This window comes from Paroedura picta, chromosome 14, assembly GCF_049243985.1.
Source record: "Paroedura picta isolate Pp20150507F chromosome 14, Ppicta_v3.0, whole genome shotgun sequence".
NCBI classification, from domain to species: Eukaryota; Metazoa; Chordata; class Lepidosauria; order Squamata; family Gekkonidae; genus Paroedura; species Paroedura picta.
Genome location: NC_135382.1, coordinates 9,487,398 through 9,504,564, shown reverse-complemented (window position 1 = coordinate 9,504,564; position 17,167 = coordinate 9,487,398). Strand labels below are relative to the sequence as shown.

Sequence of the window (17,167 nt, the reverse complement as noted above, 5' to 3'; positions counted from 1 at the left end):
TAGGAATAGTTTGACATTCACCCGATAAACCAAACATAGGCAGATACCTGCTCATATCTGCTTACAAGAGTAAGGGCATTTAAACTCCCACAGTCTCATTCATTAAGTTCTGCCAGCCTTTATCTCTGGACTGCTGAAGTGGAGCTTCTTTAAAGAACGGTGGTTCAGTGTCCTTATCTCAGTAAACCTCATTACAACAGGTATCACCTGGTATTGCTCTCTTGCATTAACAGGATATTAGCTTTCTGTTTTTGATCTTTCTGTTTAGAGTCTTTGGCCACATCAGCTACCGTTCAGACTGGGAGCTTGTGAAGGTAGACTTCCGGCCGTCTTTTCCCCGAGAATGCACGGATGAAGACTATGAGTCTTGGGACCTGACAAATCTACAGGTACAATCTCATAAAACATAATTCTAGTTGCTACTTGTGATAGTCTGTGGCTTAGATCTAGATGGACATTTCTTGACTTTCTGGCCTCACCCCTTCCACAGTGCCAGATAATGCTGCCCAAAATGCTTTTGTGGGGCAAAATAGGGGTTTAAAATTTTATCCATCCATTCTGCTATGAAAATCAGGGCAGCATGTATGTCCCCTCTGCCTATCCATTAAACAGAGAAGTCATTACGAGCTCACAATCTGTTGCATACTAAATCTCCTTAATATAAATTTGCTACCCAATACTGGCTGTACAGAAAATGTCCCATATATGGCTGTGCCCTCCCTCCCTCCCTCCCTCCCTCCCTCCATTCATTCATTCATTCATTCATTCATTCATTCATTCATTCATTCATTCATTCATTCATTCATTCATTCATTCATTGTATTTATGCACCGCCCTCCCTGAAGGCTCAGTGCAATTTACAATGTAGATTCTGAACTAGCTGTGAATTATCATGAAGATGGTGTTTAAATGATACACTCATAAAGAAGGATGGGCACTGACTGGAAAATTCCCAAACCCAGATGACCCAAACCCCTGAAATGAACTGGTCTATTTTGTGTTGGTCTGTTTAGATTCTTCCTGTTAGGAAGGGGGGGGGGGGAATGCAATGACATGCTAAAAGGGCTGTCTCACAATCTATTGGGGGAGACATGTCCATTCAGATTGGGCTTCTAGCAGGCTCCCATAGAGCCCAAAAAAACAACCCATCCTATGGAGGGCTGGCTCTGCAGGATCAGCTGTTTTTTTGGGGGGGTCTTTTGGGCTGCCCACAGTTTAGCCCCTCCAGTTCTAGCACAAGCATAAATAGTTGCGAGTTAATATTTTAACTCTGACTCTGTGCCGAGCTGGGTCTACACACTATTGAATCACGTGCTTGGATTTTATCCATCAAATACTGGCTCCATCTTTTCTTTAGCCCTCTGCCAAATAGTCTCCTTGCACTTTAAATCCATAGGCATTGACCTTGATTCTTTAGCTAACTCTGGAGAGGATCATATTTTTCAAACTATCCAAAGAAGAATCCTGGATATTGATCTCCAGATACCGTATTTGCCGGCGTATAAGACGACTGGGCGTATAATACGACCTCCCAACACTTCCACTCAAAATATAGAGTTTATTACATTACATTATAGTACTGTGGGCCACTATGGGCAGCTATGTCTATCCCAACTGAAGTGCACCCGGCGTATAGGACGACCCCCCCCCCCCCACACACACACACTTGGAGGCATGTTTTTCAGGGGCGAAAATACGCCAGCAAATACTGCAATTTATGCTGGTGCAGGAGGACCGTGCTCCCCACAAGATTTTGGTCTATCCTATACCCCAAACTCTATGGCACACTATTTTTCCAACCTTATAATACCTTCAAACCGCAGAGCGTTTATGTTAGCCAGACTAAACGTATTTCCTTCTGCAATGGTTGAAGGCAGGTATAGGAGAATTTCCCGCAATGAAAGAATTTGCAGGTATTGCCATACAGAACCAGACTGTATAACAATAAACGTTCTGACGATCTCTCCACTTCTACCCTTCCCTAATGCCTCAGATGGCAGGGCTCTTGAATTGCTGCTTATCGATAATTGCTCGGAGACCACTGAACGGGTAGCCAAGTTTATATCTATAGTAATGACCCCTAGGGTGAAGAAGTAAACGTCACCGGCTTCATCTTTTTGTATTTGCTGCTCCCTTGCCTGCTGTAACTTTCCTCACAGTTTTTTAGACTTTTATTACAGAACCGATTTGTATGTTGTTTTATATCGTGAATGCCATTAAAGGTTTTGTATTGTAAATATTTTAATGTTTCAGGGTGACCACTGCATCATGGGCCAGCAGAGGAGTTTTCGGAAGAGGAGGAGTTCGTCGTGGTGCATTAAAGGGAGAACTTTTATGTCAGCACTCACTTCCGAAGTTTGTGAGTGTCGCCCTTCTGATTTCTTATGGTGAGCCTTCCCATGGATTTTTGTTGTGGTTCTGAAGGAGCCCTGAGTCCCGGGCATTCTGAACACCCCAGCTTTCCTTTCTTTTTTCTTTTCTCATTTTGAAAAAAACAAAACAAAATTATGTCCAACTTTTCCCCATCAAAAGCAACTGAGAATGATTAGCCTGCAGGTCATTCCGTGTGGAGTTCAGCTAGCTGTGCTTACTTTCTTTTCTTTCCCTCAAAACATTCTGCTTTATCACAAACCCATCCAATAAAACCTGGGAAAGATGGCAAGGACTTACAAGGGCCTGGAGACATTCTCAATGGCAGGGGAAGTCAACCTGTGGTCCTCCAGATGTTCATGGACTACAATTCCCACAAGCCCCTGCCAGCATTTGCTGGCAGGGGCTTGTGGGAATTGTAGTCCATGAACATCTGGAGGACCACAGGTTGACTACCCCTGCTCAATGGGATGAGAAGTTCATACTGTACTGCTATTAATTATAGGAACAAAGCTTTCGAAAGTTTTGAACTTAAACCTTACGTCTGCACGGTTACCCTGGCTGCTCAAAATATATTGGAGTTTTGATGCGGATTGTACCATGAATCTTTAACATGAAGTGCAGATTGCACAAACCGGCCCTTGGTCCCTGCATGGAGATGTCTTGGAGGTTGATATGCGGCGCAATCAGAACCCACATGAGGGACCATTAAGCTTGGGGAGGCCACTGTACTCCATGTGCTTGGGAGAAGCAGTCCATAGCACTGCCTCCTGATGGCCCCTGGATTTTGGCCACTGTAAGACACAAAGTGTTGGACTGGATGGGCCATTGACCTGATCCAACATGGCTTCTCTAATGTTCATATGTTCTTAGTGGCAGCTGCCCTCTGAACTAGGCATCTTGCCATTCAGAGTTGGACTAATCCCCAAATAAAGCTTGATAGGCCATTCTGTCATGCATCCCTTCTGAGGGAGCATCACAGGGTACTGGTGGGTCAGTTGCACTGGTGCTTCCTGGCTGGTCTCAGGAGTCAAGAGGAGAGCCAGGAGACCACACATGGCGCCTCTTCCAGTGGGGAAACACAAGGTATCAGCCATGTGCCCGTGCCCCCTAGAACTCAGGCACTGTGAATGGGTTCTAGGCAGTATCACACAGTCCAGTTTTAACATAGAGCTCCGCCACCAGCAAACCTAAGTCTGTTGAACAATTCATCTTTGTTGTTGTCCTGTAGTGATTATGGGTTTGAGCGTTCAGCCCTGCTAAAATCTGAGTCTAGCACATGCTTTGCTGACTTTTGGTTTCACCCAGAAACGCCTCCTGAAGACTGTGTGTTAGGACACGAATACAGAAGCAGCACAGGGTAAGTGGCTGGTGTGTGTGTGTGTGTTTTGTGGTGAGAAGTATCCCTTTGTGTCTCCTTCCAGCTTCTATGGACTAGTTGCATTGATTGCCTTTCTACCCAGATGCACAAGGATAGATAATGTTACCTAGCACTGGCTGAAGAAAGCAGATTGGTTTTTAATAACCTTTGCAGGACGGAAAGGGTTTCCCAGTTCCTGTCGCCCCCTCGCCCCCCATGAGTGTGGCCCTAGCGGAGTACAACTGCAGTGAGAGTAGCCAGACTAGAGATGGAAAGCCCGCCCCCCCCAGTGGAAAGGGGGGTCACTTCGAGTGTCCTTAAAGAGGGGAAAGGGGGGAGGGGGAGGCTGCAGCACTGATCCATATGGGGGAGGCACAACATGGAACCCCTGGAATTGCAGGGCCCATAGCTTGTGCTACATGGATAATCCAGCCCTGCTCTCACTCCCCCCCCCCATTTCATAGATGAGCATCTTAAGGGGCGATTCTGCACCAGCGGCACCACTCTGGGACGCCGCTGGTGCATTGCAGCAGAGCAACATGCTCCATTGCTTCTTGTGTCCCCATAGGGGACACATTTCAGTGGTGGAGCTGGTCCGCCATATTTTGGAAGCAAAGTGGGTCTTCTGCTGAAATGTGTCCCCACAGGGGGACAAAACAAATGCCCCATTTATCCCCGCAGTGCCACAAAACACTGCAGAGCTGAGTGGGGCATTTTTGTCTCCTCTGGGAGTCCCTGGGATGGGCAGGCCTGGCTCTTTCCGTCCACACGGGTCTCCGCCAGACTAGGCCCCATTGGCCCCTGGAGCACTTAAAGGAACGTGGAAAATATCTGCATTCCCTTAAAGTGGGGCAACAGCGGCCTAATGCATGCCAGGCCTGGGAGGGTGTGGGCCTGGTGGCAATGTCATGTAAACTCAGGGATTCGCCCTGCTTCCCTATGAGCGCCCTCCCAGCCTTTTCTGTCCATGCAGAACTGGCCAAGTTGTGGGAGAAGTGCTTTGACCATTATTACCCCTTAGGACGATTGTGGCAAAGGCATCACAGCAGCCCAAATGAAGATGAAGTGTCACTTTCCATCTGTATAATGGGCCACCTCAATTTGCTTTGGGTTGTGCAGGGAAGATTTTAATTCTTCAAGCTCTGCCCCCTTTTTTCTATTTGAAATTATATCCCTTGCTCTGCAGTTAACATTTCAAAGGAGAAAAGACATGTCCTTTAAAATGGGCATTTTCCTCTCTACAATTTGAATAACAAAGCAGGAAGTCTAGTTTTGAAGAGTGAAAAAGTGGAATTTGGAGGGTTAAAATCCCCTCTCCCTCCCTTGTACAGTCCTAAGGTAAATTGAGGCTGCCTAAACACATAATTGGTATTTTATGGCTGGAAAGAGAATTGTGAATTTGTAATCTTCTTTTCAGGCAGGGTTACAGAGTCCAGTTTTGACATGCAGCTGTTTGAGCCCTGTGAAAGAAGCTAAACCAAAGTCATACAGACCAAATCCAAGAATTTGCATCCACAGGACAAATTAATGTTGGGATTGCTGAGGCATTTCTGTATTCTTTCTGGCATACGGCAAAAATCTGACCTCCTCATTGCTACTCTGTGTTTGCACTTCTGCAAACCAAGAAACGAAATGTAAATTTTGAGATGAATGAAATGTTCCGTGAAACCTTTAAAAGCAATTTATTGGTACATTTGTGGCTGGTGCTTGCACTGTTCATGCTAACATTCTCCTCCAAGTTTGGTTCCAATCTGAATTAGGTACACTTTTCAGTTATAATAAACAATAATAAAATCCTGGGACCCCCCATTCCCAGAACTCACAGCAACACCACACTTAATCTGCCCCTCAGTGACCCCATCTAGGGATCTAATAATATCTCCCTACTCCCTGTTATCCTGACAAAAAGGGCCCAGGCTAGTCTGATCTCCTCAGATCTCAGAAGCTAATCAGGGCCAGCCATAGTTAGTAGGGTTGGGTGCTTCGGCGTCCAAAGTGACTGCTTTGGGCACGAACGGCCACTTCGGACACTGAAGCACCCAACCCTAATTGTTAGTAATTGGATAGGAGACCACCAAGGAAGTCCAGGGTGGCTGCCTGGAGAGGCCGCGGCAACCACCTCTATTCACCTGGAAAACCCTACAAGGTCGCTGTAAGTCAGCTGTGACTTGTTCTGCTTGTTTTACCTGCTCAAACAGCTTCTGGGCACTTCCTTCAGCTTGACTTACCAACTGCACCTTGACCTCTTTCCTGACTTTCTCCTTGGATCCGGCTCTGCCTCTTGAGAGCCATGGCCAAGCAGCACTGCCTGATCCCGGAATAGACTGATCCTGCAGGATCAGATGTACTAGATCAGGCTTTCTTAGCCAGGTTTTCGTGAAATCCTGGGGTTTCTTGAAGGCCCTGCAAGGGTCTCCTAAAGCAGGGGTAGTCAACCTGTGGTCCTCCAGATGTTCATGGACTACAATTCCCATGAGCCCCTGCCAGCAAATGCTGGCAGGGGCTCATGGGAATTGTAGTCCATGAACATCTGGAGGACCACAGGTTGACTACCCCTGTCCTAAAGGGATGGGAGTTAATTTTTTTCTTTTTTTTTGTTAATCTGTTAAACTGGCCACTGATGGGCCTGGAGGGGGTGGGCATGTGCACAGCTCTGCTTCCCAACCATATTTTGCCTGATCGGGCCACTTCTGGGGTTCCTCATACTTTCCTGAAGAAAGTTTCAGGGGTTTCTTAAATAGTAAAAATGGTGAGAAAGGCTGCATTAGAGCCTAGCCATGAGACATTCTGTCTTCTGGTAGCCAGCCCTATTCAGCATCCATACACCTTCTCTGTGTCTGCTTTCCCTACAGGTACCGCAAAGTTATCTCTAATGTGTGTGAGGGTGGTGTGGATTTGCAGCAAAACGTGTCTCGGCACCCATGTCCAGCCACCGCCCCCAAACGATTGCAGATCAGCATCAAAGGGGACAGCCTGGCAGTTAAACCAGGAGAAAATGTGGCCTTTGTTGTCAAACAAGATCAGGTAATCGAAAATGTCTTTTTAAACACAATTATTGATTTACGTAAATCAGCTCGCCCTCCTGCCTTGCAGAGCTCTAGGTGGCTTGTGCACACAGATAAAGCACATCAAGTAAAATAGATTTAAAACATTAAAACCTAACATTTAAAACCACTTCGTAGGACAGCTAGTAAATTTAGCTAAATGCGGCCCTATGTGACAATGTCTTCAACTGCCACCTAAAGATCCAAAAGGAGGGTTTCCTCCCTGCTTAGAGCAGGGGTAGTCAACCTGTGGTCCTCCAGATGTTCATGGACTACAATTCCCATGAGTCCCTGCCAGCTAATGCTGGCAGGGGCTCATGGGAATTGTAGTCCATGAACATCTGGAGGACCACAGGTTGACTACCCCTGGCTTAGAGGGTTCCGTAATTGGGGGCAGCCACTGAAAAAGCCCTGTCTCATCTACCAACCAACTGAGCTCCTTTGATAGGAGGGACACCTAGGGGGGCTTCTCCCTGTGATCTTAATTCCCAAGAAGGAGCATTTGGGGGAGATGGTCCTTCAGAAACCCCCCTCGTAGGTCATGTAAGGACTTTAAATGTCACAACGAGCACCTTGAATTGGGCTCAGGAATGTATGGGTAGCCAGTAGAATGGCCGTAATCAAGGGGTCACTTGCTGCTGATAACTGCCCCGACGTGCCGTCTAGCCACAGCGCTGAGAAGTTCGTCAGGCAATTTCCAGTTGTAAGAGTGAGCTGTCACTTTTGCACAGTTGTTGGAGAATAAATGACAATTACTGTGCTCTAGTACAGAGAAAAACTAATGCTGCATTGGTCTATAGGAGGAGAGGTGGCCCGTCAAATATGTGGTCACAAAGGGTTTTACAGGTCAAAGCCAGCACCTTGAATGGAATCTACACATGCATTCAGTGTCGTCATTTTAAAATGGTGTGCGATATCCAGATAATGCATCAGCCAGGAGCCATGCTGTAGCATTCTGCCTCACACAAAGCATGTTAGGTAAAGGTAAAGGTATCCCCTGTGCAAGCACCGAGTCATGTCTGACCCTTGGGGTGACGCCCTCTAGCGTTTTCTTGGCAGACTCAATACGGGGTGGTTTGCCAGTGCCTTCCCCAGTCATTACCGTTTACCCCCCAGCAAGCTGGGTACTCATTTTACCGACCTCGGAAGGATGGAAGGCTGAGTCAACCTTGAGCCGGCTGCTGGGATTGAACTCCCAGCCTCATGGGCAAAGCTTTCAGACAGCTGCCTTACCACTCTGCGCCACAAGAGGCTCTTCACAAAGCATGTTACAGCACTGTAATCTGGAGGTGTGTGAAGAATTTAGTAAGGAGAGAAGAGAACTGTCAGATCAGGCAGGAAGGACCAGCTTGGTGTAACAGTTAAGAAAGATTTGTAGAGCCAGGTTTGATTTCCCATTCCCCCACATGCAGCCAACTGGGTGACTTTGGGCTAGTCACAGTCCTGTTAGAGCTGTTCTCACAGAGCAGTTCTGTCAGGGCTTTCAGCCTCTCTTAGTTCACAGGGTGTCTGATGTGGGGTGAGAAGGAAGAGGTATTTATAAGCTGCTTTGAGACTCCTTTGGGTAGTAAAAAGCAGGGTAACAGAAACCAACTCTTCTTCTTCTTCTGTTTCTCGAAAAAAGCAAGGCATGGGCTAGGAGCAGGCCCAAATTCTTCATATGCTTACAGAAGGACAGTACGGTTCTGTCCAGGGTAGGCAAACCAAGCATTCTCCCAGGAAACGTAAAAATTCTGAATGTTGTCCAGCAACTGAGCAGAAGAAAAGAGTTGACTCATCACTGCAGGGAAGATCTTTACTTTGTTGCTTTGTGCCCCTCCATTCGTTCTGTGGAGGCTGTTTAAAGAGGCTGACCACTTAAGGTGATCCTGGTACATAACCACAGGAGGTGTTGAGGCAGAAAGGGGCTGACATTGAAGGGTTAATTTGGTTTTGCCCTTCAGATTTGGGGGTTGTGCTTCTTGTGCTGCTTAATGTTTGAAATTATCAGTCCATCCAAACCAGTGGACTTCAACTTTTCCAGTCCCCAAACCTACTGAACATGGGGCATGTGGAGCTGTAGGCCCATGGCAGGAAGTCATGTGACACCAGAGTGTCATGAGCCAGCTTAATAAGAGGAAAGGAAAGCCAAGAGAAATGCCAGCGGATGAACCACAGTGAGCAGCGATTCAAGAGAGAGAACCATGGAGGGATGTTCTGATCCACTAACCATACCTCTCCCTTGTGGAGTAGGGTTGGGTGCTTTGTCGTCCGCAGCAGCCACTCGCGCCTGACGCAGCCAGCGCTGCAATGCGGGGGAAGGGGAAGCTGTCTGCACCTCCCCCTGCACCGCGGCGCTGGCTGATTCAGGCGCAAGTGGCCACTTCGGACACCGAAGCAGCTAACCCTATGGAGCAGTGGTCCCCAACCTGCGGGCCGCGGCCTGGTGCCAGGCCGCGAAGGCCATGGCGCCGGGCCATGGCTCCCTCTCCCCACCCCCCCCCCGCAATAAAAAACTTCCCAGGCCGCAAGCTTGCGGCCCGGGAAGCTTCTTACTGCGGGAGGGCAGGGAGAGGGAATCAGGGCCGCGGCCGGGCTGCACATGCGCACATTCACCATCGTGGCCGAAATCGTGCACACTTGGCATTTCTGTGCATGCGCGAAAGTGCCGCGCATGCGCGATTTCGGTCACGCATGGCGCATGCGCCATGCGCAGGCGGGGCAGTTGCCCTGCCGGTCCCCAGCCTCAGAAAGGTTGGGGACCACTGCTATGGAGCTTGGTTTCTAGCTACATGGGTGCACTTTCCGAAACATTTCCTTTGAGCATGCATGGCCCATGTCAACCTACAAGAGGGAAAGCTGAAGAGGCAGAGAATTGCTTCCTTTGTTTCAGGCTTTTTCCAAGCCGGTGTTTTTAGTAACCCACTCACTGTCTTTTGTTTGTAAAAAGAGAGAAGCAGTCATCTTCAGTATCGTAAAAGAGCTGACAGTAATTATCTCCCAGTGTCTGGTTTTGTTTGTGCCACGTCGCCAGGTTTTGTCATGGAAAGGAGGTTTCAGAACTCTTATTTCGGTTGTTCTCAATTTTTCACAGGGAGACATTGTCAATACGAAATATCAGGTGGACCACGGAGATGGTTTTAAGGCCCTGTACGTGAACCTCACGTTGGCAAACGAACCCATTCAGCACCGCTATGAGAATCCCGGGGTTTACCGTGTCTCAGTGGCAGCAGAGAATGCAGCGGGCCGAGAGGAGGCTGTGGTGTTTGTTCAGGTCCACTGTAAGTCCTGAGCTCCCCCCCCTTTCATTTCCCCCCCTGCTCAGACTCCGTGATAATAATAATAATCAGTAGTGATCTATTTCTGCAGTGGCATTGAGTAGGGAGCAGGTCTGCCCAGAAGGTCTGCCCAGAAGCGTGTCTCGTTTTATTCAGCGTGTCTTACTCTGAGGAAAGATGCAAGCGGGTAGCCGTGTTGGTCTGAAGTAGCACCACAAAGGCTGTTTCTCAACGGTGTATTGAAAGCCGTACACAAAACCCATATAAAATTAAAATAATAGAGCAAATGAACAGCACAGGCATTCTTATGAAGGAGGATGCAGCCACCTTACAGTCCGCTGGTCCAGGGAAAGGCACTGTGCTTCTCTTGATGTCATCCCATGTCCTGCATTGTTTAACATGTTCTGTTTAATACTTAGGCACAGTTCAGACACCAGCTTTTTCCCAGTAATCCTAGACCTATTGCATTGAGCAACAGATGCAGCATCCCACTGATTACATTGACTTACACTATGTCAGGGGTGGCCAAACCCTGGCATGGACTACAATACCCATGAGCACCTGCCAGCACATGCTGGCAAGGGCTCGTGGGAATTGTAGTCCATGGATACATCTGGAGCAGGGGTAGTCAACCTGTGGTCCTCCAGATGTACATGGACTACAATTCCCACAAGCCCCTGCCAGCAAATGCTGGCAGGGGCTCCTGGGAATTGTAGTCCATGAACATCTGGAGGACCACAGGTTGACTACCCCTGATCTGGAGAACCACAGTTTAGCCACCCCTGCACTATGTGATCTGACTTCATTCTTGGTGAGAAGAGCAGACTAAAAGTAACATGAAGTAGATTCAGGTGGTCTGAAGCAACAGGGCAAAGTCTGAGTCCAGTGTCACCTTTAAGTAGAAGAGCTGGTTTTTATTCCCCACTTTTTCACTACCCAAAGGAGTCTCAAAGCCGTTTACCTTCGCCTACCCCTCTTTTCCCAACAACCGACATCCTGTGAGGTAAGTGAGGCTGAGAGCGCTCTGAGAGAACTGTGACAGGCCCAAGGTCACCCAGCTGGCTGCAGGTGGAGGGGCGGGGAATCAAAGCCATTTCTGCAGATTAGAGTCCGCTGTTCTTAACCACCACACCAAGCCACATGGGCTGGGCTCCTACGCACCGCCTTGGGCTTCCGTGATTGCCGAGTTGGCCGCACCACACTGAAGCACACTTCCCTAGTTAAAAGGTTTATTTCCGACCTCACAGGTAAAATGCATTTCTTCGCAGTCTTAAAGGAGCCACTGGACTCAAACTGTGTTATCTAGTAAAATAAACATTCAGAGGTGGATGCCAGAATGCCCGTCCTGCTCTGACTGTTGTTCTTCCATTGAAAAGAGGCATTCATCCGGTATCCCCACCCAGAACAGCCCACACATAACATAGAGCAGCCAATTGCAAATTGGGAAATTACTGGAGGTTTTGGGGCGGGAGGGATCTCTGCAAGGCACACTGACCAGCCTCCAAAGCAACCAGTTCCTCCGAGTGAATGGATTTCTTTTGCCTGGAGATCCTTTGCCATTCCAGCCAATCACCAAGAGGGCCTCCAGGGCCTTTATTTATCAGCTCTCAAAGTGTCTTTTAGTTCAAATCTCGTTTGCGGAGTCATACAGTTTGGTGTGCGAAGATAAGAGCCACTGGAAAAGGAATGTCGGGGGCAATAGGAGAAATGGAAGATCCGGCATGAGATGATTGAGTCAGTCAAGGAAGCCACAGTGTGCAAGATCTGATCAAGGTTATTGACATTGGGGGCGTTTCCGCAGTTGTCTGTGTTCTCCGGAGCTCCCTCGTGTTGGTCTCTGGGGAGGCAGTTTGGTTTTGCACCTTGCTGTCCGCACTAGGTCGCCTCCAAAGGCAAATTCTGTGGATAGGCTTCACTTCCTCCTCTTTGCATTAACCTCAGACCTGCGGTCTTCCATTTGGGAAGTCAAGAATTCATGTGGTGGTGGAAGGTGCTGTCAGCTTGGTGTAGTGGTTAGGAGTGCCAGCTTCTAATCTGGCATGCCAGGTTGGATTCCCTGCTTCTCCCCCACATGCAGCCAGCTGGGTGACCTTGGGCTCGCCACAGCACTGATAAAGCTGTTCTGACTGAGCGGGAATATCAGGGCTCGCTCTGCCTCCCATCCCTCACAGGGTGTCTGTTCTGGGGAGAGGAAAGGGAAGGCGAATAGAAGCCGCTTTGAGACTCCTTCAAGTAGAGACGAGCGGCATACAAGAGCCAACTCTTCTTCTTCTTCAAGCTATGCCTGACTTGAGGTGGCCCCACAGGTTTTCAAGGGAAGCCGCATTCAGGGGTGGTTTGCCATTGCCTTCCTCCGTGCCACAACCCTGGCATTCCTTGGGGGTCTCCCGTCCCTTTGCTAGCCAGGCCAGCCCTGCTTAGCTTCTGAGATGTGACAAGATCTGTCCTGTGGCCAGGGGGGACCTGGCAGCTCTACGGGAGGCCCCTCCTCAAGGGGGAGTCAGTGGCTCTGAAGGGCTGGTGCGAGAGTGCCAGACAGTTTGAGACCTGCAACGCTTGATGGCTGATGAGCCGGATTCTTTCTAGCTCCATTACAGGCCTTGCATCTAGAAGTCGTTCCCATCATAGGCAGAAATGAGGAGGTGAACCTGACGGCCGCCACCCTGCCGAGGAACCCAAACTTCACACTCTTCTCCTGGTGGATCGGAAACAGCCTTCAGGTGTGTTGGAATCAAGATCACCTGTGATTCTGGGGCGTTTTAAACTTTGCCATGTTTTACGGCAGCGAATAAGAGGAAGTCTTGGATTATTTATTGAATTATTTGTGCCGCTCTTTTCCTCTGGCTCAAAGAAACTTCCCCTTGAACAACCAGTTTTACCATCTTAAATGACAGAACCAAGCTTGAGTCCAGGGGCATCCTTAGAACCAGTGAAATTTTATTCAAGGCCTAAGCATTCGTGTGCAGACACACTTTCCCAGGTGTCTTAAATCAGTGGTCCCCAACCTTTTTTCGGCTGGGGACCGGCAGGGTGACGGCCACGCCCGCGCAGCAAGCTACACGGCAGAAATCGCGCATGCGCGATTTTGGCCCCATGGCGAGCATGTGCGCATGCGCAGCCCGGCCCGGCCTGGCCCTTATTCCCTCTCCCCCCCTCCCGCAGTAAGCTTGCGGCCTGGGAAGTTTTTTACTGCGGGGGGGGGGAGAGGGAACCGCAGCCCGGCGCCCTGGCCTTCGCGGCCCGTCACTGGGCCGCGGACCGCAGGTTGGGGACCACTGTCTTAAATTATATTGTTTGGTTAAAGACATGTATACCTCCTGGTCAGTGCCTTTTACCAATATTGAATTGAATTAGTCCTTTTTGCTTGCTGTATAATAAATCACAGTCATGCATGTTTGTGTTAGACATTTGACATGCAATTCGATGAGAGATTGGCTTAGAGGCAAACTAAAATCACATGCAAAGGAGTTTAACCAAGTCTTAATACTGATAAATGAAAACCGACCCTGGGGCTGCAGTTTTCAGCCAAGGAATAGGAGCAGGGTGGGTCGCTAAGTCCCCCAAGGTTGCAAGCAGGGGACCAGGGGTGGAGGTAGGGTTTCTGGATCCAGGTCAGGAAACTCCTAGAGATTTGGGGTGGGCCCTGGAAAGGACAGAGATCTCAGTGGGGGACAATGCCAGAGAGGCCACCCTCCAGAGCAGCCATTTTTCGGAAGGGACTAGTGACAAGCTCCTTCCTTCCCCCCCCAGCTCTGGGTTGGGAAATACCTGGAGTTTCCGGGGGTGAAGTCTGGGGAGGGCAGGGCTTGGGGAAGGGAGGAGCCTCAGCAGAGTAGGGTTGTGCACGGCGGCGTTCAAATTGGCCGTTCCAGGCCGCCGCAGCCAGCCCCGCACCGCAGGCGGGAGGAGAGTGTGTGTGGTCGCCCCCCCTGGCTGTGGCGGCCTGGAACGGCCAATTCGGACGCCGCCACACACAACCCTACAGCAAAGTATAATGCCACAGAGTACATCCTCCAAAGTAGCCCTTTTAATCTTCTGGAGATAAATTGTAATGCTGGGAGTTCTCCAGGTGTCACCGGGAGGTTCCAAACTTACCGCCGCCTCTTGAGACTTCATTCCGAAGCTACTGTTGATTCCCCGGCTGGGAGCTCCCTCACAAACCGTTGCCTAGATGAGGTCATGAAACCCTGGGGTTTTGCAACGGCCCTGGAAGGGTTTCACCAATTTGGTTAGAGTTAATTAATTTTTTATATATTTTAATTTTTAAAAAATCAGGTGATATAACTATATATATCTTGTCAGCCTGTCCCCACAATGGCCAGTGATGGGCCTGGAGTGGGCGGGAAGGGAATACAAATCCTTGCTGGCCGAGGCTTGTCACACGTGGTAGTGACTGGAGTCCAGAGAGGTAAATGCTCTCATTTTAACTTTTTAACGCACAAGCGTGTCCCTGCCCTGCCTGTTCCTGGCCCAGAGGAGTAGACCAGCGGAGTTTGTGGTGTTTGAAGGGGAGGGGTCAGTGGAGCAGCAAAGGCCTGCTCCAGCCCTGTTTCTGGCACTGGGGTGTCAGACGTTGCAAGAACTCACAACTAACTTCTTAGAAATAGAAAAGTTTTATTGAGAAGCACTTCATACATCTAGACTAGCGAAGTCAAATCTGGCCTGCGGACAGATTTGCTTCATCTTATCAATACAATTCTCCCGCCCAAAACTTGAAAGTTCCCAAGGGAGGGGAGAGTGAGAGAAGAGGCGAAAGCAATTAAAAACAGTGTTACTTTCACATGGCCTTGACTGTCTTCAGCCTCAGATAAGATGGTATTTGCAGTAGAACCAGACCCAGCCGAGAGGCCCCATGGAAAAGCACATTGAGAGATAATGGTTACAATAACATACATTTCACTTTCTACTAGTTAGCATGATATAGGGCCTGGAGCTCCCAGGCACCAAGCAATAAAACTGTCATGGAAGAACTCAGGCTAATTTATGACAGGGTTTTCTAATAATCCTGACATGGGGGAGGGGTGAAAATGAAGGAGCAGCATAGGCCTGTTTCTCCAGCCTGCAGGCTCTTTTGGGTGAGGAAGAGCATACAGGTAGCCAACCCAGAGTGCAGATATGTTTCTGTTCGCAAATCATCTGAAAATATTTCTGTACTGTCACTTCCTGTGTTGTAGAAGTGGCCTGGTGATGTCACATCCAGTGGGAGTGTCTGAGTGGTGTCACTTCTGGTGACATCTGACTTCTGGTGGGGGTGGCAGGAAGGTATGGCTTGCTGAGATAATTTCCAGGGTTTCTCAAAGCCTGGAGAGCGTTTCAGGAGGTTCTCAACAGTAAAGCGATTGAGAAAGGCTGGCCTAGATCATTGGCAGAGCCCCCCAAACTGCTAGGCCTGGGACATTCATCCTGGTCACACTATGGGAGGGGGCATCATCTGGGCATGGAACTGGGGTCACTGTGGATTGGCAGGTAGTTGTGAATTTCCTGCATTCTGCAGGGGTTAGACTCGATGACCCTGGAGGTCCCTTCCAACTTCATGATTCTATGATTCTGTACAAGGGATGTCTCCGCCCTGATAGGTGATCTTCTACCCTTCATCCCTAATATATGGAAACAGCTTGTGTTTGTTCCCTGCTGAAGGAAATACTATGTGCCCATGCCCATTTCCAAAATTGTATCCTGGCAGTGAATGCAGGTCCAGAACTGTGCAAGGCTTACAGCAGCCTTTTCCAGCCTTTTGACCTTGGAGGAACCCCTGAAATATTTTTCAGGCTTCGAGGAACTCTGGAAGTGGTGACAGAAGTAAGGTGGGCCTGGAAGTAAGGTGCAGGAGCCAGCCAATCAATCAAACAACCAATCAATAGATCATTGACCATTTCCATTGTGGAGAAAGAGACCAGGCCTGTAGAGCCACAGGGGAAGGAGGCTCCAGTGACATCTTGGGGTGTCAGCGGCCATCCACACTTCTGGGAAAGGCCTTGAAACCCCTGGAGAGCTCTTGTGTAACCCCACACATTCCCCAGATTCCCCGGAACCTGAGTTGGGAATAAGGGTGAGCGGTTTGGCCACTTCGGCAATCACGAAGCCCCAGGTGGCTGCCTCGGGCTAAGGTGATCGCCAAGGTGGCCGAACCACACCGATGTGCTCACCCCTAGTTGGGAATCCCTGGTGCACAGGAATAAAGCCCAAACAAACACCACGTAATCTTTCACTGCTAATGATGTTGACGACTTTCTTACATGTTTCTTTCCATCCACAGCTCATTTTCTCCTTTCTTGCTTTTTCTTTCTTTTTAATAGCCACGCCTTTCATTGGAGAGCTTTTTGGTGACTAGTTTTTCAGAGATCGGGGAAGTCAGGGTGACAGTTCAGGCTTCCCGTGGGAATTCCATGCTCCAGGATTCCAAGGTTATCCAAGTTTTGGGTGAGGCCATTTCCTTTCAGTTTTGGTGGGGGAGGTACCGTGTAGATTCTGCCCCCTCGATTCTCTTTCAGGTGGACTGGGAGTGGTTTGAAGGGCCCGGATCTCCTCCGCTCTGTGGGTGCTTCCAGTGGCAAGCCATGTCTGGGTCCACACTAGGCTTGTGAGCTTTGGCATGCTTCAGCCACTTCAGCAGCCATTCACGCCCGAATTCATGGTGTGAATGGCTGCCGAAGTGTGCCGATGATCACAAACCTAGTCCACACTGAGGAGTTCCAAGGGAGTTAATTCGTTCTGGAAGTCTTTGTGAGTCTTTGAAAGCAATGAAAGATATCCTGAATTCAGTACCTTAAATGTTGCCCGAGTGCCATCAAGTCACACCTGTCATAGGGCTACCCCAGCAAAAGGCTCTGAAGGCCAGCGAGAAGACGGTTTGTCGTTGCCTTTCTCTGCAGAGCCTTCCTTGGTGGACTCTCATCCGCTTTGTTTCCAAGAGAGGCAGTCCAAGGATAGAAAGTGCCAGTCTTTGGACCTCAGGATTATTGCAAGATGGTGAGAGAAACTGAGCCCTGAGGACATCCATTCAATATTTACTTACGGTCATTCAGACCAAAATTCAAATACATGTAATGAAAAACTAAGACAATTTAAAAAGAGAGAAAACAGTAATAATACTATTAAAAGAATTTAAAGGTCTGACAACATAGAAACTTTAAGAT

The 17,167-nt window shown here is 48.9% G+C and overlaps 1 protein-coding gene across 3 annotated transcripts in view; it reads left to right on the top strand.

The window, feature by feature from the left end:
• Positions 1-17,167, top strand: part of SORCS2 (sortilin related VPS10 domain containing receptor 2) — a 202,665-nt gene that overhangs the window by 156,247 nt on the left and 29,251 nt on the right. For all 3 annotated transcript variants that reach the window (XM_077310865.1, XM_077310866.1, XM_077310867.1), the window contains exons 15-21: positions 269-389; positions 2,254-2,387; positions 3,602-3,730; positions 6,583-6,754; positions 9,848-10,034; positions 12,618-12,751; positions 16,328-16,451. In XM_077310865.1, coding sequence (XP_077166980.1) covers positions 269-389; positions 2,254-2,387; positions 3,602-3,730; positions 6,583-6,754; positions 9,848-10,034; positions 12,618-12,751; positions 16,328-16,451 — 1,001 coding nt within the window. The remainder of the gene's footprint in view (positions 1-268; positions 390-2,253; positions 2,388-3,601; positions 3,731-6,582; positions 6,755-9,847; positions 10,035-12,617; positions 12,752-16,327; positions 16,452-17,167) is intronic.